Here is a 23,380-nt window from a genome sequence, read left to right as displayed (position 1 = left end):
AAGAGCATGAAAGGAAGCAAACTAATCATGTAAAAGATTCACTTCAATGTTGTCCATATCACCTTCCATCATCACAACAGCTTTTCTCAAACATTTACACTTTGTCTTTAGTCTGTTTTTACTTAAAGCAGCAGCAAAATGTTTGAGCCTTTAAAAACATGAGGAGAGGTGATGGAGACAAGTCATTCCAATCTGATGGAGCTTTAGACTGAAATATACAAAGTCCAGTTTCTTTTCTACTTTATTCCATGCAGCAAAAAATTATAACCGTCTGTAACAACCTTCAATATGTATAGTTCAGTGTTCGTAATTCTGTTTTTGACAAAGAAGTCGCCGACCCAGTTATCAAAATGAAAACAAAAGAACAGAAATAGAAAGAAAGTTATTTGACTTGGATCAAACAGTTTTCATTTAATAAAATACTGAACACTCCTATTTGCATCCAGGGGCCACGCAAAGTTCTCCTACTACTCTCCAGTCATGCATTGTCTGCTTCTCTGTGCTCCAGCGTTTCTGTCCAACCAGCTGAGCTGCTGCCACTTACTTCCTGTCTATGGGAGACAGGAAGTGATCAGTAGATGATCAGTTTGGCAGGTGAATGATCTATTGATGGCAGTAACCATAGAAACCACGTTTTAAAAGAGGCTCAGAAAGTTTCTATTAAGCCGTTTTCTTTCCGAGGTGAAAACACCGAAAAACCTAAGTTTTATTAATGAAAAGATAATCATAAACTAAATCCGTCATCTTCTAGCAGATGATTGACCTGCATTGTCTAAATTTGTTCCACTTGGTCACTTTAAAAGCTGCCGGATGTTTTTCAGAAAATTAAAGTCCAGATGACAGATGGAGAATTTTCATCTCCAATGATGAAAATGATATTTAATAATCAAATGTTCATTTTCCGTCCTGTCAGTGGAGCTCGGTGGTTCTGGGGTTTGGTCACAGCAGAGCCGTGACAACATGGACTCTCTCTGTAAACGAGAAGAGAGGCTGATGGTTTGCTGAGTTTTAATGTCGGTTCGAATGCTGACATTGTGTCAGAACACACTCAGCGGTTCTGACAGAGTCAGAACATCTAACATGGATTCCTGGTCAGGAGGGATTTTAATGCTCCATATCTGAGGGCAGTAATGATGCAGATTCATCAAACATGTCATCTTGCTTATTCCCGCCGCACTGATCTGTACAGATTATGGTTGGATGAGAGATTGAGCTGCCTGAAACGAGGATTTGAGAAGTTATGAAGAGTAATAATTGCTTTAGCTAAAAGTGGCCTGACCCCAGTGGGTGTGGGGGCCAACAGCTGCTCAGACAGGAGAAGCATTTCAGCTCCTTGTCATAATGTTTAATCAATGTTCAAAAGGAGGATGAAAAACATAAACTCTTTTAAAAGATGACACTGAAAATGTTTTCTCAGCTGTAACCTTTCACCTTTAAGAAACAGATTGAAGAAGCAGTGTTGTCCTCTGCTTCTGCGTCTTCTGCATGCTTCATTATAACCCAGAGGGAACATCACAAGTTATTATCATACCCACCATATTAAAATGTAAAATTAAAACTTTATGATAAAGTGCACTCTGACAGCTCAGCTCTTCTGCAAATCATTTCTGAGGAATAAAACAGATGTGAGAACATTTTACATGACACAGTAAAGCACGCCGTGTCCCAACCTCTGCTGCGATCTGCAGGCTGGTGAGGCGCACGGTGTGGGCGACAGAGCTGGCCGCCGCTGGCCGCCGCTCTATCTGCTACCCTCTCTGATGAATAATGGAAGCGAGCGGTGGCGGCAGAGAGGGATGGCCTCTCCTCAAAATAGACATCAGTGCAAAAATGCAAAAGATCTCATAGATGAGCTGGAGAAGACCAGAACCGGAGAGCATTCAGCTTCAGAAGCAGAACTCTGCAAACAAGTTGTCTTCACATGGATCTGTCATGTAAAATCCTTTTATACAGAAAATGAAAATATTTACACCGCTGGACTCAACCACACTGTTCATGTAGTTTACTGGAAACTGAAAGTTACTGAAAGATTGTTCTGATGGAAGAACCTGGTGGCTGATTAGAAATGTACGCCACACTTTGTGTGTGTGTGTGTGTGTGTGTGTTGTGTGTGTGTGTGTGTGTGTGTGTTGTGTGTGTGTGTGTGTGTGTGTGTGTGTGTGTGTGTGTGTGTCCCAGTCTCAGTGGAACTTTCTGCAGTCAGGCTTTCAGCTCTCTGCTCCGTCGGAACGCCGATCAGCTGATCAGACATCCGGTTCGGTTCCGATTCATTAGAAACGACATGAACTGTGACGGGAGCTAATCAGAGACTCTCCCGCTAATTTCGGAACCCAGAGTGTGTGTGTGGGTGTGTGGGTATGTGGGTGTGTGTGTCTCTCTCTCTCAGCAGAGCTGAGACTATTTTTAGAAACAATGTTGCGGTGGAGGAATCATTTAAACCGAGGATAAACCATCGGCTCGGAGCGGATCCGCTGCTTTCTGCTCTCCTCTTCCTCTCCTCCTCTTCCTCTTCCTCTCGTCCTCTTCCTCTCGTCCTCTTCCTCTCTTCCTCTCCTCCTCTTCCTCTCCTCCTCTTCCGGCCATGGGACAAGATGCTGCCGCTCCGCCAAGACGCTCCTTCCTCAGCCAACTTTTGCGCCATGGAATCCGCCGCACTTTGCAGAACCGGTGTCAGCTTTGCGCTCTTTGGGACTTCACTGACTTTCCTGTTTGTCTTTTTCATCATGTTAGAAATGTTGAGATGTTTGCAGTTTGGAACATCGCTGGGAAGTGTCTCCCTGTGAGAAACTAAGCTCTGAGTTGCAAGCTGAAGGTTTTTTTTCTACTTTGAAGTGCAGATTTTCGCGGCTCTTATGGGAATTAGACACTCGTCTCGCTGCATGCTCCTCAGGAGAAAAATGGCGGAGTCTGAGAGCGGAGAGGTAAGTGTAAAAAAAAGGAATTTGATTTGAACTCGGTGTGTAAAAATCACAGCAGGGAGTTAAAGGCGTGAAGAGCCGTGGATGCTGCAGCACCGACTGACTGTCCGGGGATCCGGGGGTCTGTCTGCATGTCTGTCTGTCTGTCTGTCTGTCCAGGCGTCCTGCGGAGCTTCAGACATTAATGAAATGATTATATCGCATCAAAATGAAGATGCGTTGCAGTGGAAATGAAACAGATCAGTTGCAACCAGCCTGCTAAACATCAGTATCATCGTGCATTAAAACATCGCGAAGGTCTGAGCAGCTCAGGACTTTCAGGAACATTCAACAGAACCGTCCGGCTGGGATTTGCGTGTCCAGGATGTTGCGGTACTCTGCGGTGGAGCAGCAGAGAGGAAGCAGTTTGACTGACATGGTTTTAAAGACAGAATTTCTCCTCCTCTTGAATGAGTTTGGTAACATGCTGTGACCTTCAGCAGCACTGAGAGGTCAGAGGTTACAGCCTCGTGCTGCTTTTTCATCACTAAAAGTTCAGTTTCACAGATTAAAGATACTTTCTGTAGGAATGTTTTCTGCTCCTCTGGGATCAGAGAACCAAACGGCAATAATAATAATAATAATAATGATGATGATGATGATGATGATGATGATGATGATGATGATATAATAATGATGATGATGATGATGATGATGATGATGATAATAATAATATTAATAATAATAATAATAATAATAATAATAATAATAATAATAATAATAATAATAATAGACATTTACAGGGTCTGCAACTTTTATAGTTCAAAGAGCTGTTTTACCTTTGGACCAAAAAGAAAAACATGTCACAAAAGCAGCTTTTCATTTTTAATAAATAATTCATAAAGGAAGTTCATTGTTACCTTTTAAAGATACAACATGCTGTCTCTAAGATTTTAATATAAATCATAAAAACATAAGACATTTGCAAATGTCTTAAAGGGTGGATACATTTTATGTGTCTTGGAAAATTGTGGGGAAAAAAGAGTTTTGTTTTACAAAGTGCAAAACCTGCATGTTAATCAGATTATATTGAAAGATTGAAAGAACATATTTTTAATAATCTCAGTTATGAAAGGCCATTGTGGAAAGTTCAAAGAGCCGCTAGCATCTCCAGAACCACAGGTAGACAAACCCTGTGACTGCAAATCATTCAGTGGAAGGAAAACGATTCACTTCTTACAGACAAACAGCTTAACATCTGGAAAATCTCACAGACATTTGTTCAAACATCTAAAAATAGAAACAATGTTAAGAGATGCTGTAGATCTATATGTGTTAAAAAAGGCCTAGTCAAAGTCCAGTCAATCTGAAAGGCTGTTTAGCTCTCTCCTTTTAGAGAGAAGAATGGGAAAAAATAAACTAATATTTTCTTTCAGATTTTCTCCTCCTGATAGTTTGTGTTGTTAAATTTCAGCAAAACATTTTGAGCTTTTTGGTTTGAAGGCGACAAAATGAGGAAAACATGAAGCGATCTGATCACCTCTGTGCTTTATGCAGAAAACTGACTGGAATCCCATCTGAAGAAACTCAGTCTAAAGTTACACTGATTTCCTTTCTGATCCGCAGATCATCATCATTTATCACGTCAGAATGTCTGTAGTTTTAAATGAGAGCGACTTTAACAGGCGGATGAGATTCTGTGTTGTGTGAGAGACGAAGGACAGAACTGCCCTTCTCAGATGACAAGCCTCACCTCTCTGCAGCACTCAGTCAGAAATAGAAGCATAAATGTGTTTTTATCTCTTCTGAGGGTCAAAGGCAGATTGTTCCACCTTCCTCTGGCTGTTTCTACAGCTGCTCTCCTCCGGCTCTGCTCAACGGATCCGCTCAACGTATCCGCTCAACGGATCCGCTCAACGTATCCGCTCAACGGATCCGCTCAACGGATCCGCTCAACGTATCCGCTCAACGGATCGCACCATGGAGCCTCTAAACTACCAGACTCATTAGATCCTCTGACTCAGCAGAATTCATTTAATGAATGCTGACTCTTCTCTGGTTATTCTGGTTATAATCCTTTTGTTTTACTTGGATGTCAGAGTTTAATCTGAAAACAACATGGCCTCTCTATGATCCAACATCCTATTGGTTGATTTAAATAGATTGATCACTTTGCATCAACCAGGACTCGTATGAAAATCTGAATCCAGATCTAATCCCAGGATTTGTCCTGATGAACAGAGAAAAGAAGAGCAGCTGTTCACCCTTCACTTCAACTCAAACCTCTAACCTTTCAGACCAGTTTTCGTTCTAAAATATCTGTCCACATCTACAGCTTTCACACATTTGATTTATGATTTCCTCGATTAAAACATGCCTGTTGCTGTGGATCTGATTCCCGAGGTGGGAGGGAGCAGAGTGACTGCTGGACGCTGCTGGACGCTGCTGGACGCTGCTGGACACTGCTGGACGCTGCTGGACGCTGCTGGACGCTGCTGTAAGGCTGCGTTCACACAGCCGGTCCTGATGCTCAACTCTGATTTTGTTGCAATCAGGTTATTTTTTTAATGGTCATTCATACTAATGAATGATGCAATCACAATCACACTTCTGTGACTGATTAACAACCCCAAAACTATTTTACCGGCCATTTTACTGTTTACTGCAGTAAAAATGGCCGCCGTCTCTAGATGGATTGTAAAGTGGCTGAGAGTGACGACACGGCCAGCAGACGGCTAGCAGACGGTCAGTAGACGGTCAGCAGACGGTCAGCAGACGGTCAGCAGACGGTCAGTAGACGGTCAGCAGACAGTCAGCAGACAGTCAGCAGAATTATGATGGAATAGTCGGATAAAATGCAACATGATGCTCCAGACTGCAGACCGTGAAAACTATCGGACACAATTTAGTTCCACATGTGGAAGTGGAGCAGATCAGATATTTGGGGGCAAAAAACACTGGACATTTTGCTGCTGGAGGGACCGGTGCACTTCAAATAGATGGCATCATGAAGACGAACATTCTGTGAAAAAACTTCATCCAGGCATGTAAAGATTGGACAGAAATGAGGCTGGAATCACCATGGAGCCAAAATGGATTCTGGACAATAAAGTCCATGTCTGTAGAGGCCAGCATGACGACCTGAGCTCAGGACCAGAGACAGTTTATAGGCGGAGCCAACAAGTCTGACCCAAATAGGCCGGTTCTGTGAGGAGGAATGGAGAAAAATTAGAGCAAATTGACCAGAAATAAGAAAACCAAAAACCCAACTGAGAGTTCAGAGGTGATTCTACCAATAAGGCAGAAAGTTCAACATTTGGAAAATACTGAAGATTTCTCTGAAAACTCTCATTATTCTGGTATGAGAATAATGAGAATAATGGTATTCTCACACCAGAATTATTAATTATGAATAAATACTATTTACTGAGATCATTTAAATTCCATCTTCATAGTTTTCCATTTTTATTCTGCTGGAAGAACGGCTCAGAAAATTCTACATCTTTCAATGGAACAACTGCAAAGATCAGAGGAATTAGATGGAAAATGTTTTCCTTCCTTTAAAAAGGAGACAGAAGTTCCTGTGCTGAGAGGCTGAAGCCTCCATGTTAGTCATGTAAACTCCATCTTGCCAAATTTGTTTTGTTTCATGTATTTTTAGACGCCTGGAAGTTGGAAAGAGAACAAACAGCAGAGGAGCTTTCAGGGTTTTTCTGGGATGGGTTGTCTCTGTTTGTCCAGATTTGTCCTGAAAGCAGCTCCTCCTGTGCGGCTTAGAGGTGACAGTCTGAGCATCACGGCTGCAGAACCTTCTGCCTGCTGCTGCTGCTGCAGACTGGCTCACTTCAAGAAAGCTGTTTCTGTTTGCTCACAGTCAAAGGAAAGGAAAACTTGTTCTCCATCTTGAAGAAACGTTTGTCTTGTTTTTTTTTAAACAGCCTCAGTCTCAGCCGCGACCCGTCCGCATCATTCCGTCTCAGTCAGCGCAGCCGACCTCGCTGCCCAAGCCCGTGCCTTCTGTCCAGCCCGCGTCTCGGCCGGCTCTCCCCCCTCGCACCCCCCACGCCCCCGGCCTGCCCAGCTGCCCCGGCCGGGGCAAGATGGCCAAGTTCCTCAACCCAGACGAGATGACATCAAGGGACTACTACTTTGACTCTTACGCCCACTTTGGGATTCACGAGGTAAAACGTGGTTAATCACAGTTAATTCAGGATTCGTCTAGGGACTGAACAGTTTCACACATTTTTGCATCAACTTGGGTTATTCCTGAAATTTGTTTGATCTTTTTGCCTTTAAATTTGACAAAAAGGCAAAAACAGAAGATCTGTGAGGACTCTCCCTTGGCCTGTAGAAGCTGGAACAGAGATCAGGGGATCTTCACACTGGAAATACGTAGAAAAGGGAATTCAGTTCACAAATCGGTTGAAGTTTTGGACACATTTAAGGCGCTAGCAGCTTTATCCACGAAGCAGATGCAGCACCTCAGCTCTCAATCACGACCATCCAGTCCAGCAGACGCAGCAGCTGCAGCAGTTTCTGCATCAGTGGTTCTGGCTGCAGCCCACAGATGCATCAGAGCCGCGTTTCAAACCAACAAATCTGACGGGTTTTAATGGTGTTATGGAAGAGTGCAGAATGATTCGGCTCCTAAATCATTTTTTTATTATTGCAGGAAAAAGGCAATAAAGGAAATTTAAATATGTGTTCAGAATAAACTTCACTTCACTAATTCCTAATGTAATATCAAATAAGGAAATATTTGATGGCTTTTTTATTAAACTCTGTAGTTTTTCCATAATATATGCAACACAACGCACTTTTCAGATCACTCTTCCTCTCTGTTTTTACTTTTGCATCCAAATAACAACCTGCCATTATTGTGCATGGAATATTTCTGATACAAACAGAGCTATCAGAAACCAACAGTTTGCAGAAATTCATGCATCGTATTTAGTTTCTCTGCAGACAAATCTTTTCAACTCCAGTTATTTTAGTAACAGCTGTGGCTTTGTGTATGGACTGTGAATCGGAAGGAAGTGCAAACTTCAGTTTTTACATTTAAACTTCAAAAATACAGTGAGAGCAAAAGTTTTGCGTCATTTTAGTTTTAGTGTCACTTTCCTCTTCAATGCCTTAAAATATTATTGAACCAAAGTTTGTTTGCTTTATTCTAGTCCAGTTTCTGTTTATCTGCTTCAGAACTGCAGCAGCTGCACATTGAAGCTTTCAAATGTTTTATTACAAAGATACAGAAATCAAATCTGAAATCAAGAAATGCAAACAAAAATACTTTAAACCTGTTTTGCATGCTCAATAATACATAATGCTTCTGCAGAGACAACCATTTCATTCCTTATTTAGGAGTAGTTACATGCAGAGTTACATAAATCCATAACTGTGTAATTTTTTTCTTAAGGCCATCTCCAGACGGCTGCTGCTCCTCCTCTTTAATGTTCACAAGCTTTTAACTCAGACCTTTATGTCATGGAGGGTTTTAGAGATGGCTGAGGTTATGATAGCTCAGCCTCTTCAAAAGGCCACAAAATTAACCTTTCCTCTAACAAGCTCTTCCTGAGAGCGGCAGCATCTCAGACAGTCTGAGCTGAGATCCATACAAACTTAGACTTTTGAAGAAAAATATCAAAATTATTTCTAAAATAGATAAAGTAGCTAAACTTTATTCATTATAATCACATATCTTCTTCTTTCAGCTCATATTGTTTCCTCAGATTAAAACCTGGAAGTTGTGAAAGGAGTAAAAATTAAAATATGTTCCCATTGTGACCTGTGAGATGAATTTTTTATATTTCAGGAATGTAGGTCGGCCATATTTTTGTCACTTTTGCATAGTCTCCTCACATTGATACTGTTTGAAACACAAAGGCTGAACCTGCTGGCTCACAACGCATCTAGACATTAAATATGGATTTGAATGAAGCACACAGCTGAGAGGAAACAGGGGATTAGCTGAAAGCTGCAAATTATTCCTCACTGCTCCACTGTAGATATGGCAGCAAAGCCAGGCTCCAAACAGCCAATCAGAGCCAAGCTTTCACTCTCGAAGGTTTGGAAACATTCCTGATTCTGACAGTTCGGTTCATTTCAGGAAATGCTGAAGGATGAGGTGAGGACGCTCACCTACAGGAACTCCATGTATCACAACAAGCATCTTCAAGGACAAAGTGGTTCTGGATGTGGGGAGCGGGACGGGCATCCTGTCCATGTTCGCCGCCAAGGCCGAGCCAAACACGTCTACGGGGTAAGAGGCGAGTTTCCAGTTCTGTTCAGATTAACGGCCAACTTCACAGAACCTTTTCATGAAAACAATTATGTCAACATGGAAAATGATGTGGGAGTGGTTATAGCAGTGAAAGAAAATCAGAACCCAGCAGTCAGATGATAAAGGGGGCGTGGCCAAAATAACAGCGTGAGGCCAATCAGTTTGGTCATTCCTTCAATGATCCAGCAGGAGGCGCTATACAGTCAAATCCACGATATTGAAGCTCATAGATTATTTAAACAAAAAGGATTTCCAGTCTTTGCTTGTTTTATTTTGTGACTATAAATAAAAATAAATAAATCTAAATAAAACTTTACATTTCAGAAAATTATAGTATTTCATGAAATCAATAAAAATGATATTTTAAACAATTGTTAGGTTTCTGAATGTGGTCCTTTTGCATGAATTTCTATATCAATGAGGCGTGGCACGGAGGTGATCTGCCTGCGGTTCTGCTCAGGCTCTGGAAGTCCAGGTTATCTCATCATCGTTTTGATTTTCATCAGACAAGAAAGTTCTGGTTCTGTTCAGCCCAGGTGTGTGATCCGTAAGCATCCAGGATCTCGATGTTTGACAGTCCAGATTCTTGTGAAGTGAACTTGGCTAGATAATCCTCTACAGGCTGTGGTTTTCAATGCTGCACCTTTTAAATCTTAATCACACATTTCTTCCTTCCACTCAACTTTTTTTGAACATCCTATCAGTACCAAGTATTGGATTTTAATCATTCAGATTTCCCAGTATTGAAATGCTTGGAGTTATACTTGTTCATAACATGAAACCAGAACCAAACAGATGAGGAAGGAAACAGAAAACAACTTTCTGATGAATCAGTCGGCCTAAAACGGTAAAGACTCAGCCAGTGATCAATGACAAGAGGCCGATGTAAAGTTACGCTGCAGAGTCTGAACCAACATGTTCAGAAGTTACAGTTTCCTAAAGATCAGAGAAGAAAAGAAATGAACGACATTTCATGGAGTTTATGGATCTCTGAACTGAAGCCAGAGTAGACTGAAGCACGGCGTTGCCGGCGTCATGATGGGATGAGAGTCGTGACGTATCGGTTTGTTGTTTCCTTTGTTGTTTTGATTCCAGACCAGGATGATCGATCCGATCAGTCGACCCGATTCCTGAACCAGGAAACATCTAACCTGCTCATTCTGAGGCAGGAAGTTGAATCTTTGGTCTTTAATCACTTTTCACCTGTTTATACAGTAAACAGGTGTTTACTGAGTTTTGCAAGAAAAAATATTTTCTATTTTATTTCTTTCTATAAAAGGAAAAAGTGATTTAGTTCATAATTTGATTTGAGGAAGAAGTTGAAGAGTTTCCAAATCATTTGCATGAAAGAACATAAAATGATGAAAATAATTTTGGGCTTTTCCCCTTTTTAATTCCAGCTGTTTTGAGTTGAACCTGCTGTGTCACACTTTGTTGAAACATTCGTCTGATCTGCAGATGATAAGTGTGCAGACGGCAGCAGGTTGTGATCCGCTCTGCTGTTCTGTTCTGTTCTGGAGCAGAAGTAATTTGGACCCCCGGCATGTCTGAGAATAAACGCAGCATGCTCTCCCCTGGCTGGAGATGATCATGTGGAGCTTATTTTTGACTCCACTTCTCTCCACAAGCTTCAGGGAAGATGTGATTAAGTCGAGTTTTTCTGAGCTGCTGGTTGACATTCTGCCGTTTGTGTGACTTTACCTCCAGCCTGTTATTTTATTTGCCTCTCATCCAGCTGTCTCTTTGGCTTTCTCATCTCTCCGTCTCTCTGTCCTTGTCTTTCGCCCCCAGTTGATGCACTTTGATGCTTTTCACATCTGTGCTGCTCCGCCTCCATGTTTCTGGGTTTTATCTACACCTAGAAAGTTCAGACTTCAGAGATGAGTTCAGCTTCCATGTCTGCATGTTGATGAATTGGATCTGTAATGATGTTGACATGTTTTAACTGCATCGGTTCCGTGAATCACTCAGTTCAGCTCTGGGCGCAGAGGGACAGAAGTACAGTTGTAACATTTTAAAAAGGCCTCTGCCCGTCGAGTCGCTATAAAATCTCAGGAATAAAAGTTTTTTAATGTGTTGCATTTCCAAAAAACCTAATTAATTCTCGTTCTTTCTTGATAACCAACAAATCTGTTTTCATCAACCAGTTATTGACACTGACAGAACCGCTGCATAAACAGATTTCAAAATAAGAGCATGAATTTAAACATGTAATTAAAGACTTTTTAACGGTCAATGACAAAAACATCAAAACAGACGTCAAATTGTATTCACCTGAAACTTCATAAAGCAGCCAAGAAAATTAGTGTAAAATTAGCAAAAATGTTAAAGTACTAAACAAAGTATAGCTCTGCTATTAGCACACTAGCAGAAGATATGCTTCAAGACATGCTCTATGAAATGAAATCTGAATTTTCCACAAATAATTCAAAGTCATGTTCAAAACAGATGAATCCATACATACTGATGTAATTCCTGGATTTGTCAGGTTTTGTCTTTTCTCTTTAAGTCTCTGGGAAAAACAAGGATTTGGAACAAAAGGAAACTTTAAAGTATTACATTGAGCAATTACACAGAAACTAATTGTTGTTTATGCTGAAACACACAAAGTTCACCTTGATTAACTTTATTCAGTCGAGTCAAAGGTCAGCAGCGCAGGCAGAATTAGAAACATGCTGAGGCCTGCAGAGGAGCCTCCAGGACCGACCGCAGTGACGGTGACTCTTCATGGCACTCAGTGGATGTGTGAAAAGAAACAACGCCTCAGTTTTCCCCAACAAAGTGTGATCCTAATGGATTCATGGTGGATGACGCCGCTGCACTGAATCAGAGAGAAACGAGGAATTAGTCAGAAGGTTTCTGGCATTCTCAGGTTTATCACAGAAACACACACACACACACACACACACACACACACACACACACACACACACACACACACACACACACACACACACACACACACACACACACACACCTGGAGCACGCCACATGCGTTCCTGATTATTAATGCAGCTGTAGTTCATTTAGCACCAGAAGTTTTCTGAACTGTCCTTGGCTAATTGCCACCTGAGGGTCCAGCAGCGCTGCTTCAGGAACGCCGTCCTGATGTCCGCTCGCTCGCTCAGAGGAAAACTGATTATGTCTGGTAACAACAGAGGCCCGAGATCCAGAATAAAATCATAACCAGCCCAGGATGGGCTGATTATCAGTTTGTTGGATGTGAAGCGTCAGACCTCAGGCCTCCATGAGCTGTGCAGCCCAGCGCCTTTCATTGAGTCCCAACTTGACTTCTTCATTTTATGGACCACAACTTTTATGGTTCACTTCAGAATCTTTTGGGTCAATGTGACCAGAAATATTTGGTCATCATATATTTCACTGATAAAAAGCCCTAATGTAAATAGAGCAGATGATGAAAACTAATCTGAAAAATATGTTTAATATCATTTTACCAGCACTTTTAGGTTACACTCTCATTTTTACACACTTTTGAGTGTTTAGAAACACAGACAAACTTAAATAATTTGTCAGAAGATTCCTCCTGCCCTCCTGAGTAACATTTTCACCATGTCGGTTATTCACTTATGAATGTTTCAAGCTAAATATTCAGTTTACAAACTAAACATTAACCTCCAAGCTAAATATAGTTAGCAAGATAAAAACAAACCTTAAAACTATATATCTAAGTAGAAAGCTACATATTTAGGTAATATGCAAATTCACTTGCCAGTAACAGGAAGTGGGCCATCAAAATAAAAGCTGGATATTACAAACCCTGCTGGCTTTGCTCATTCGCCTCATCAAGATTATTTCTTTTCATTTTATCTTGTACAACATTTACACTTAAAACAAAGCAGCACAGATTTTTTAATGGATCTGAATCTACAGACTCAACATCATCAGGTGATCCCAGCAGGCGGATACAGAAAGGAAACTTTTATTTTGATATTCCAATTTTTAATCTCTAAGATAAATATTTTTGCTTAGAGCTAAATATTTATTCTATGAACTAAATATTTAGGTAGAAACAGTTACATTTATAAATGAAGTGTAATTATTTGAAAAATTAACCTCCATTTCTTTTTTTATGTAAATAATCCAAATTATTTCTGTTACTTTTTGGCTGTATAACTTTATAAATGGCACCACACATTATGATGACACCTCTTTATATCGCATTCAGGTGAAGGATTTGCAGGATGAAAATAAATACAAATATTAATAAAATATGATGAAACTATAAGTCAAGCAAATGTTCACCAATAAAGAAATCAAAACCGCTGAACAATTAGGATACAAACAATATTCAGTTCAAGAAACATAAAAAGAACAAAATCATTGCGGTCAGAATGAATAAAATGAACATGGAGAAGAGAAAATGCTCGATATTAAGCAGTGGCTGGTTGCAGTCGCTCTGATCTTAACTTTCCTTAACAAGCCTTTGCAGCACCACAGTCACTGTGACAGAAACTTCTCCCCCGTTAAACGTTTCTCCCTCTGTAGTGTTTTACCACTCCTCTATTTTCAGCTTGACTGCAGGGCATTTCCTGCTAAGCTAAATCAGCCGCAGTGCACAATGTCAGAAATAATCCCTTACCTGCTGCTGTCAGGCTCTGCATGTTTTAAAAGGTAAAGTTAACTTTAGCAAGACAGCAAAAGAAAGAAACGAAGGAAGGATGGAAATCCTCTGAATGGGTTTTTAAATATTTGTAGATGGTTGGATGGTTGATGACTTTTTTCCTTCGGCTCAGTAGACTGCAGTAGTTCCCTATTTTACATAAAGATAAGATTCAGCAGGAAATTATCTCCTTCCAGGAGACCAACTCCTCTCTAATTGAGCTCAGTTTTATTCATTTTATGCAAACCAACAATCGTTCCATCAAAAGCCCACACACACAGTAAACACGTCATGATGGGTTTTTGAATGGGACCAAAATGCAGACAGGAACTCACCAGGATCACGGTGATGAGAGTTCTAAAAAAACAAAAAGTAAACTTTCACAAAGAAGTAAAGACACTTTTAAAGAATCCGAGTTTAAAAGCTCAGCTGGTTTAACCCAAAATGCTCCCATAAGACTTTCAAGCATTATTATATGTTTTCCAGGCACATAGTGCCATTTTATAATAAGATAGCAATGTCACCGTCAGTTGGTACAAAAATGTTCTGTGGGCTTCAAACATTTCATTTTCTGTTTCTACCAGATTGAATGTTCCAGTATATCAGAATACTCAGAGCGGATCATCAAGTCCAACCAGCTGGACAGCGGTAAGCGTTTCCTCACAGGCTCTGAACCGTTTCTGTGTTGTAGAAAATTCCTCATTTTCCTGAATTTAAACCCTTAATAACCAAAAAATTACATCTGGAAATGGTGAGAGTTTGTGATGTCATAATATTTCCAAAATGGAGGCGTGTCCGTTGAACTTTGGCAGAAGTTTGCACCTAACTGTGTTACGTTTGTTGGGTTTTGCTAATTTTGCCTAATTGGTCAGAAAACACAGAACATCAATAGATTTGAAACTATTTACTGTAGAGCTACAGCAATGCATTCTGGGTTCAGAATAAATGTCATTTTCTGGGTCACAGGTGGAAAACGTGAGGAAAGGAAACAGAACTGCTGTGTAAACGCTCCAAATGTGAGCATGGATATAAAAGTTTCCTTTTATATTCACAACCATTGATAAACAAAACTTCTTTACAGACGTCACTTTATTCAACTCAGAGTTTTAGATTTATCTCAGTTTATGTAAAGCTGTCAATGCTAACTACTGTTAACCAGAATGCTAAAGTGCGCAACAAAAATGTAGCTCTGCTATTAGCGCATTAGCAGAAGTGAGTCCAGCACTAAAAGCTTCCTTAAGATAATGAGTTAAAGGAAAAGAGGGAAGGAAATCATAGAAACGTGATGCAGGAGAATAGAAAGTATGCGCTCAAGTAAAAGTGATTCATGAATAAGATCAAAGACCTCCATGTTAGTTTGCTCAGAAAACCTTCCAAATGTCACAAATTCATGCTCTTTCATTCCTGAAGTCCTGCAAAGAAAAAAAAAAAAGCTCATTTCCTGCAAAGCAGGAAATGAGCTCATTTCCTGCAAAGCAACACACCAGCTGAATCACTCCTGTCAGCAAATGTCTTATCTGTCCACCTATGAATAGTAAATTCACTGCTGTCATTTAGAGAAGCAGCGTTAGCCGTATGGAGGAGCAGGAAGCAATCAGAGCAGGACTCACCTCATTCTGCCAGTCGCTTGTATCAACACAGAAACAGTAACTCCTCACCACATCAGAGCAAACACCTCAAGTCAATTATTTTCCAGAAGAGCAAACATCCAATCCTCCACCGTCGACCCCAACCGGGTCAGATTCCATCAGAGCTCTTTCCCGTCCTCTCCATTAATTCGCATCCCAAACACCTGCTACCAAACACCACAGGCTCCCTGTACTCCCTCTGTGTGTTTCAGTTATCACCATATTCAAAGGAAAGGTGGAGGAGGTGGAGCTTCCTGTGGAGAAGGTGGACATCATCATATCTGAGTGGATGGGCTACAGTCTGTTCTATGAATCCATGCTCAACACCGTCATCTTCGCAAGGGACAAGTGGCTGTATGGTGTCCAGATCGCCTGCGTAAAAAATGCATCTTGGTTTGATGCGTCCTGCTGTCAGCGACCAGATTCATCTCAATCGGCCTTCAAATAATAATTATATTTTGAAAGAATGGATTTATTGTCATGTAAAGGAGAAAAGCAGTTTGATTGGATTTAGCTCGATCCCAACAGAGAATGTTTTATAAGTAAAAATGTACATTAATAATTTAGAAGTTATTTTCCTTCCAGTGTATTTTTTCCTGTGTTCTGTCGAACAGAAGGCTGGTGGGCTGATGTTTCCGGACCGAGCCTCCCTCTATGTGTTGGCCATCGAAGACAGGCAGTACAAAGACTTCAAAATACATTGTAAGAGCATCACTCAGGCTTGTCTGCAGTCTAACGTTTTCCCTCCTCATGTTTCCTGAGAACCGTTTGGCTGTTTTGGCTCTGAGTGACTAAAAACAATCAGATGATGGATGGACACTTATAGAAGCAGTTTGGGTTTGGCTCTCCTGCAGAAGCTTCCCTCGGGCTCAAGCCTTGGGGGCGATAAACTGACATCATGGATCAGTAAACCCCTCCATCCCATCCCAAACCGCCCAGGAGGATTGTGGGTGAGTTTATTAGAAACAGCAGAAACAGCAGAAACAGCTGACTGGTCTCACGTCTGCTCATGAAGTTCAGACTCTTCACTGTAATCCGCCGTGATTCTGGATGTAGATCGCCGCACTCTGATCTGCTCAACTCTTTTCCTGGGGCGACGCGCCCAAAAGTCCTGACTGAGAAGGGAGTTTGAAGGATTTCTGTATTCCAGGAGCCTCCAGTGATCAATGCTGCTCCAAACTCTCTCAGATAAGTAGACAGCAAGGAATGCAAATATAGTAAATCATGAAATCCCCTCTGCTCTGACCCGTTCATCATCGCCAGCGCTCCTCTGCACTCAGGTTTTCTCTTCTTGGAGTTGTTTTCTCACACGTCACCAAAAGAGCTTGTATGAATAATTTATGTTACCTCAGGCAACAAGGATTTGCGACACAGGCCGAAGTCTGACTTTAATCAGACCCATGATAACAGAGTGTTGCCCAACAAAACGGGACTTTCAGTGCGTCACTCTGGAAAGCAGCACAAACTGTTTGGAGGAGCATCCAAAGAGCCTCCCGTTGTTTCCCAGATGCAGCCGGGCTCTTCTGGAGCATCCAAACCACTTCATGTGTTTGCAATAAAAGTTGAAGACAAAACTGATGTGTGGCAGAAATAACTCCATGATGCCGTCATCTTCACCAGGGTGGGAGAACGTGTACGGCTTTGACATGACCTGCATCCGAAACGTGGCCATGAAGGAGCCGCTGGTGGACGTGGTGGACCCCAAGCAGGTGGTGACCAACTCCTGCCTGGTCAAGGTTAGTCTGGGAATAAAAGAGGCTTCATGAAGGCCGATTCCTGTTGGGTCGTATCGCAGTGACACCACTACTGATCCGTTAGCGGAGCGAGGTTTTCAATTAGCGCTTCATCCAACACCGAAAACATTTAGCACTCTCAACTTCTACAAATCACTTTTCAGAAAGAAAAAAATGCTGAATTGAAATAATTGTGGATCAAAATTCCTCCACAGTGATTGAAAAGATTGACCGGTTTGAACATTTGATGGAAGCAGCTGCAACATTTTACTGCTTTTCACTGTTTATTTTCTGCTGTCGTATAAAAATCCTGAAATGTTTTGAAAAGTGATTCTTGTGTTCGTTTATTTGTTATAAAGTTTGTTTTATGATTATAACCCAGCATGTCTCCATAAAACTCTGAAGCATTTTTTAGTTCATTAATAAACTACATGAATTATTGAAACTCCTGGATTTCTCATTTCACTTTGGCTGCAAAAACAAACAAAGCTGCATTTTCCAGAAATATAACATTTAAATATCTGTTTATATCCCAAAATACATTACAAGTGCTGTTGTGCTATGAATCAGTTATTTTATAGACCTTTCTGTATTGCAGTAAATGTAGCTAATAAATTTCCAGCTGATGAACATCCTGCCAGGCTGCGTTTGACCTTGGCGTGCGGCGCCCTCTCACTGTCAAATGGTGCTGCTGCTCCTGCATGACAATCGACTCGTCGCATGATTGTTCTGTCTGAACTCACCAAGACCTTAATCAGACTGCTTCAGTTTGGGATGTTTTTAATTGGATGTTAATCCAGACTTTGACTAGGCCATTCTACCACATAAATCTGCCGTTGCATCTCTGGCTGTGTGTTTCTCAAATCTTCTGCAGCCGTCAGCAGATTTTCTTCTCGGATTTGACTCCATTCTCATCCCCACAGCATGATGCTGCCACCACCATGTCTCTGGTGGGCCTCTCTATTCTATAATGTTCTCTAACTGTTCACTTTTACTTCACCAAAAACATTGATATTTACAATGTAAGCCTGGGAGAGCGAAAGCAGCCTAATAGTGGGCAGCATTATCTGCATACGTAAATGGACTTTATTTTGGCGCACCTGATTAAATGGGGTTTAATACATGACAGTTTTCAGAGTTTTGAAAACCAAGTTTTCATTCCATGTCACTTCTTTCAGGTTTGTGTACAGTTGCATAAAATCCCAAAAAAAGCATTTAATTTTTGGTTGTAAACTGAAAAAGTCCAAGATGAATCTACCTGATTTAGCACCTGAGAGTCTTTCTGAAGGTCCCTGACATGAGAATCTCTGTCCTGGTGTTTCAGGAAGTGGACATCTACACAGTGAAACCTGATGACCTCTCATTCACCCTCGGCCTTCTGCTTACAAATCCAGAGGAACGACTACATCCATGCTCTGGTCACCTACTTTAACATTGAGTTCACCAAGTGTCACAAGAAAACTGGATTCTCCACAGGTAGGGGGCGCCGTGTGCAGGACGGCTGGAAGGAAAACATGCAACGTTTGCAGCTTCTAAACTGGAAGCTGCAGAGATGTGGAGCTTTATGAAACTGTGAACGAGTCATTCTACTCTCTGAAACCAAGAATCAGTTATGAAAACAGAATTCAAGAAGTGGCCAGATTTGGTCAAGTGACAGGAGAAGTTTAGTCAAACTGGAGCAGATTCAGGTTTTTACTGGACCTGGTTTGGAGAAGCTGAAAAAAGATCATTTTTCTCCTAATTGATACCTTTACTCACAGAGAATCACTAAGATCAATTTTATTGAAGTTTATGCTGTTAAGGATCAACATCCAAACATTTTTAGTTGGAGTTAATTAGTCAAAACTGATGTGTGGCTGACCTCTAGTGGTGGAAGTGGAGAAGACAGTTTGATTAGATTTGACTTTTGGCAGGTTTGGACCTTTCATGAGGCAACATTAAGTAAAAATGACAAAGAATCAATTGTTCTCAAATATAGATTCAATAATAAATTAAGGTTTCAGCTGTTTTTCATTTTTGTATGAAATTACATGAAACTACCAGTTAAAATCTCTTTAGATCTTGTGCTTTTCAATCACTTTCCACAAATAACATATCAGAAAACAATCATTTATCCTAAACTTTAAAAGTGTAGATACATTTGTGATACTTTAAAAATATAAAAGATATTTATCAAACATTGTTTTTCTTTCTCTAAATCTTCTGTATCAATAAAGATTTTAAATGAGTTTTATTTAGCTGAACTCAGCTAAAAGTGGCTGCTGGTCTCCAACTTTGATGCATTTCTTGACAGTTTTTGTGGAAATGATCACAGATCTTCTTTTCCTAAACTGAACCCTCAGAGACTCTTCTTTTCCCTCTCTCTACCTTTCTATTGATTTTCTGTAAAAGATGTTTGTTAAGCAAGATTCTCAATGTCAGACCTGAAGACTCAGCAGCCCAGAAACTTTAAGATAAAGATCTGAGTTCACACACAGAGAGAGTCAAACTGGATTCTCTGGAAGCAAATGACACCAGAGGAGAAAAACAACCCAAAGGTCAAAGACTCCATTTCACGGCCGTCAGTGGAAACGCCGTGTCATCAGCTGCATTAGCATAAGAAGCAGAACTGGGCTGCCCAAAAATACAGAGCTGAGCCTGTCCAGCTGCCTCTGAGCTGAGAAAGACGGAGGCCATGAAGCCGAAGCCAGCAGGAAGACTGAAAGAAACTCGATTTCAGAGTCTCTGACCTTCAGAGCCTCCCTGACGTCTTCAGTGACTGTCGGGTGACGCGCCGTGTGTTTCTGGTGCGGAGAGCATCCAGCGCTGGACGTCTCCAGCGAGTCTCTGTCTGAGCAGATGGACGGCAGCAGAGTCCAGAGAAACTGATCAGACATCTGTAGAACCGAACCCAGATTTAAACTCCTCCACAACGATCAGCAGCCGGGTTCACTGGTCTCCATCAAACCAGAAACTGAATCTGAAAACAATCGGAGATTTAAAAACACACATAGGATTAATTAAACAAAACCAACGCAGCTTTTTCTCCCACTTCATTATCATGAGCTGCTTTGTGTCAAACTAAATCCTCAACAATCCACTCAAGTGTTTTGGTTTTAAGGCAAGAGGTTGTGAAAAAAGGGTGTAAATACTTCTGCAAGAATGATTTTCAGGAAGATTAAAAGTCAAATAAAAATACTTGTAAAGGAAGGATACAGTTAAAATTGCTCAGTTTTAGGAATCAGCTTAAAGCAGAAGTTTGTTACTGAAAGTGAGAAAGTTTCCTGGGTTGGTTTTGGTCACTTAATGTTACAGTTTCCATCCAAGTACAAATATTATTCAATCTTCTGTTCATTTGAAGGAACATTTCTGTTCATGTTTGTCAGCATAAACTCACCTTTGGTTGCTCCTTTGTTCAGATCCTCCATTTGGACAGGTGTGTGGGCGGGGCCAACCCAGCACTTCCTGTTCCTGTATAGGTTCATGATGTCATTAATGCATCTCTGGGTTCAAATGAAGGATTTTCTGTATTTATTGTGTGTAAAGCAGCTTTTGCAGCTGCACTCTGTAGAGCAGGGGTGCTCAAGTCCAGTCCTCGAGAGCTACCATCCTGCAACTATCAGATGCATCCCTGCTCCAACACACCTGAATCAAATGAATGACTCGTTACCAGGCCTGCTCATAGCTGAGCCTGATCTACTGGAGTAAGGCTGCAACTAAAAGTTGCAGGACGGTAGCTCTCCAGGACTGGACTTGAACACCCCTGCTGTAGAGTTTTGCATTTTGAATAGATGAATTTAGAATTAGGTGAATAATCTGATTCCTGCTTCTTTGTTATCATTTTATTGCTTAGTTTAAAATATTTCATAAAAACCATTAGATTTTTCATCTGGGAGCTTAAAATGGAAAAATCTTCTAAAGTGGCAGAAAATGTTTGTTAATGTCTGTTAATAAAATCCAGCAAAATGAAACTCAGTGGATTCAAACTCAGACACACTGAATGAAATAAAAAACACAGTAAGTTGCCAAATTTAAATGGTTCTGATTGTGATACAGAGAAATGTTTCCCTATCCTGCAGCTACAGACATTTTATTGAAAACTTAAGTAACATAAAAATGCTATCTAATGTTTATCACTTTATTTTACACCTCTTCATATCGTTTGTGCCGCTGGCTGCAATAAACCTTTTCTCCGCAATAAAAGATCACCTGATGCAGATGAAATGAAAGCTGTGTTTTTAGATGGATTTTGCAGATGTGTGTGTGTTTGTGTGTGTTGCAGCTCCAGATGCTGCGTACACACACTGGAAGCAAACCGTTTTCTACCTGGAGGATTATCTAACCGTGAGGAGAGGAGAAGAAATCGCTGGCAGCATCACAATGAAGCCCAATGAGAAAAACATAGTGAGTGTTGAGTTGAATGGATCTCATGATCATATTGTATAATAATTATAATGCACCCCTTATTAAACCGCTCCTGAGGCTGTTTGCACAGCCAGCAGGTTGTTTGCTGAAGCAGCTGCACTGCGGCTCCTTCAGCAAACAGCAGCTTCTGTTGACCTTCAGTGTCGTCTCCACCTTTAAGGAACAGACAGACACTGTTTGCTTTCTCCTGCTGCCTGACATGAACGCTCCGTTTATCAAACCCCCGGCGCCCCGCTGTTTGGTCAGAATGATAAACCTAATTGTTCTGCCTCGGTCCTGAATTCCTTTGTGCCCTCTGCTGTGTGTTTGATCAGTTGTGGTCTGAAAAACCTGCCCTTTTTGTCTCTCCTTGCTCACTCACAGCGTGACTTGGACTTCACTTTTGAACTGGATTTCAAAGGGCAGCTTTGTGAGGCAGCAATTTCCCATGACTACAAGATGCGTTAGATTGGACAGCGGCGTCCTGCAGAGCGCAACATGGAGGACGGAGACGCAGATTCCTGAGGACAGACGGACGCACAGTGGGACGGGACAGGCATCATCATGCCCTATGATGATAATGATGATGATAAAAGTGAGACTTTGTGTTTGGAGAGCATGAAATCATTTTTTGCAGACTGTTAAAATTATTCTGAATGTAAAACAAACAGGTCAGTAATATTTTCTAGCGCTGATGAATGTTATTGATAAAATTGTGTTCATGTGAGACGCAGAGCTGCACCTGTATAATGATGTCTGCATTACAAATCAGTGTGTATAAAAAGTATTCACACCCTGGATGTTTTGCCCTTCTTGTATTAATTTTACAAAACAATCATGAGAAACAAAATTAGATTTTTTTGAGAAAAATTTTTTATTGTTTACGTAAAAATTATGACAAAAACGAGCTGCAAACCCTAACGCACTAACTAGTTCTGCTAATGCTAAAGCGCTACAGCAGCATAGTATTTAGCAGAAGCTAATGAATACTGAAGTACTAAATTCAATTAAATTGTTGAAACCCATGCTCTAAAATTCCTCTAGATATTCTATTCATATTTTGTTTTGTTGTGTCTCATTTTGTTTCTCATTGAAAATAAATCTGAGCGTTTGAACATGAAGAGAGGAAACGCCCTTCAAAATAAAAACATGAATATAAATGTTTAACTGCTTGATAACCAAACTACAATACAAATTTCAAGCTTTATTTTAGTTGATTAATTATCATGTTAGAATTTATCTGGAAACAATAAGCTGGGGAAGCCAAATGCACTGAACCATTTCAAAGTTAGCAAAAACATGTTTAGATTTAAGTTTTCCCTCTTAATAGTTTTCAATTTGACAGAGTTTCTTTTTGTCAACAATAAAGAAAAACTTGATGATCAAAATGAATTTTTAAAAGCAATAATAAGGGTAAAACATCCAAAGGGGAGAATCTTTTTTCCAGACATTTGTTTTTTTCCTCCATGCTTTGGGTTCACAGTGAACCACGTCTTTAAATTTAGGTACGACTTTCATGTTATGCACTGGAGCGACTCACTGAGTTGAAACCGTTTACATTTGTGAAAGTTTAGTGGGTAACATAGCAGTGAGTGAAAAGTGCAGCCAAGGATGAGCAAACAGAAAATGTGGTTGTTCTATTTCCTGTTCCTGTCTTTGAGTGAGCAGCTTGTGACCACGCCCACATTCTGCCACATGTAGAACTTTGTGGTTTTTAGTTTGAGCTGTGAAGTTATCCCATTTCTGACATCATTTCTCAACCACACAGTGGGGGATAAGTACTGAATGCATGTTTTTCCTCATTATTGAATGAGTCCACTGATAGAAAGTAGATACCA

The 23,380-nt window shown here is 40.7% G+C and overlaps 1 protein-coding gene across 1 annotated transcript; it reads left to right on the top strand.

Annotated features, from left to right (window-relative positions):
- Window positions 1–2,538: 2,538 nt before the first annotated feature.
- Window positions 2,539–22,415, top strand: LOC129355763 (protein arginine N-methyltransferase 8-B-like). Its single transcript, XM_055025380.1, is given in 13 exon segments — window positions 2,539–2,921; window positions 6,836–7,078; window positions 9,004–9,065; window positions 9,067–9,156; window position 9,324; window positions 14,383–14,446; window positions 15,639–15,787; window positions 16,044–16,128; window positions 17,047–17,162; window positions 18,484–18,528; window positions 18,530–18,635; window positions 21,421–21,542; window positions 21,927–22,415. Coding segments are annotated over 13 exon segments (1,236 nt in total). The 5' UTR covers window positions 2,539–2,852; the 3' UTR covers window positions 22,011–22,415.
- Window positions 22,416–23,380: the final 965 nt, after the last annotated feature.

The sequence above is a fragment of the Poeciliopsis prolifica genome, unplaced genomic scaffold (genome assembly GCF_027474105.1).
Source record: "Poeciliopsis prolifica strain line A6 unplaced genomic scaffold, Auburn_PproV2 SCAFFOLD145, whole genome shotgun sequence".
Lineage (NCBI taxonomy): Eukaryota > Metazoa > Chordata > Actinopteri > Cyprinodontiformes > Poeciliidae > Poeciliopsis > Poeciliopsis prolifica.
This window is presented reverse-complemented; position numbering and strand designations above follow the sequence as displayed.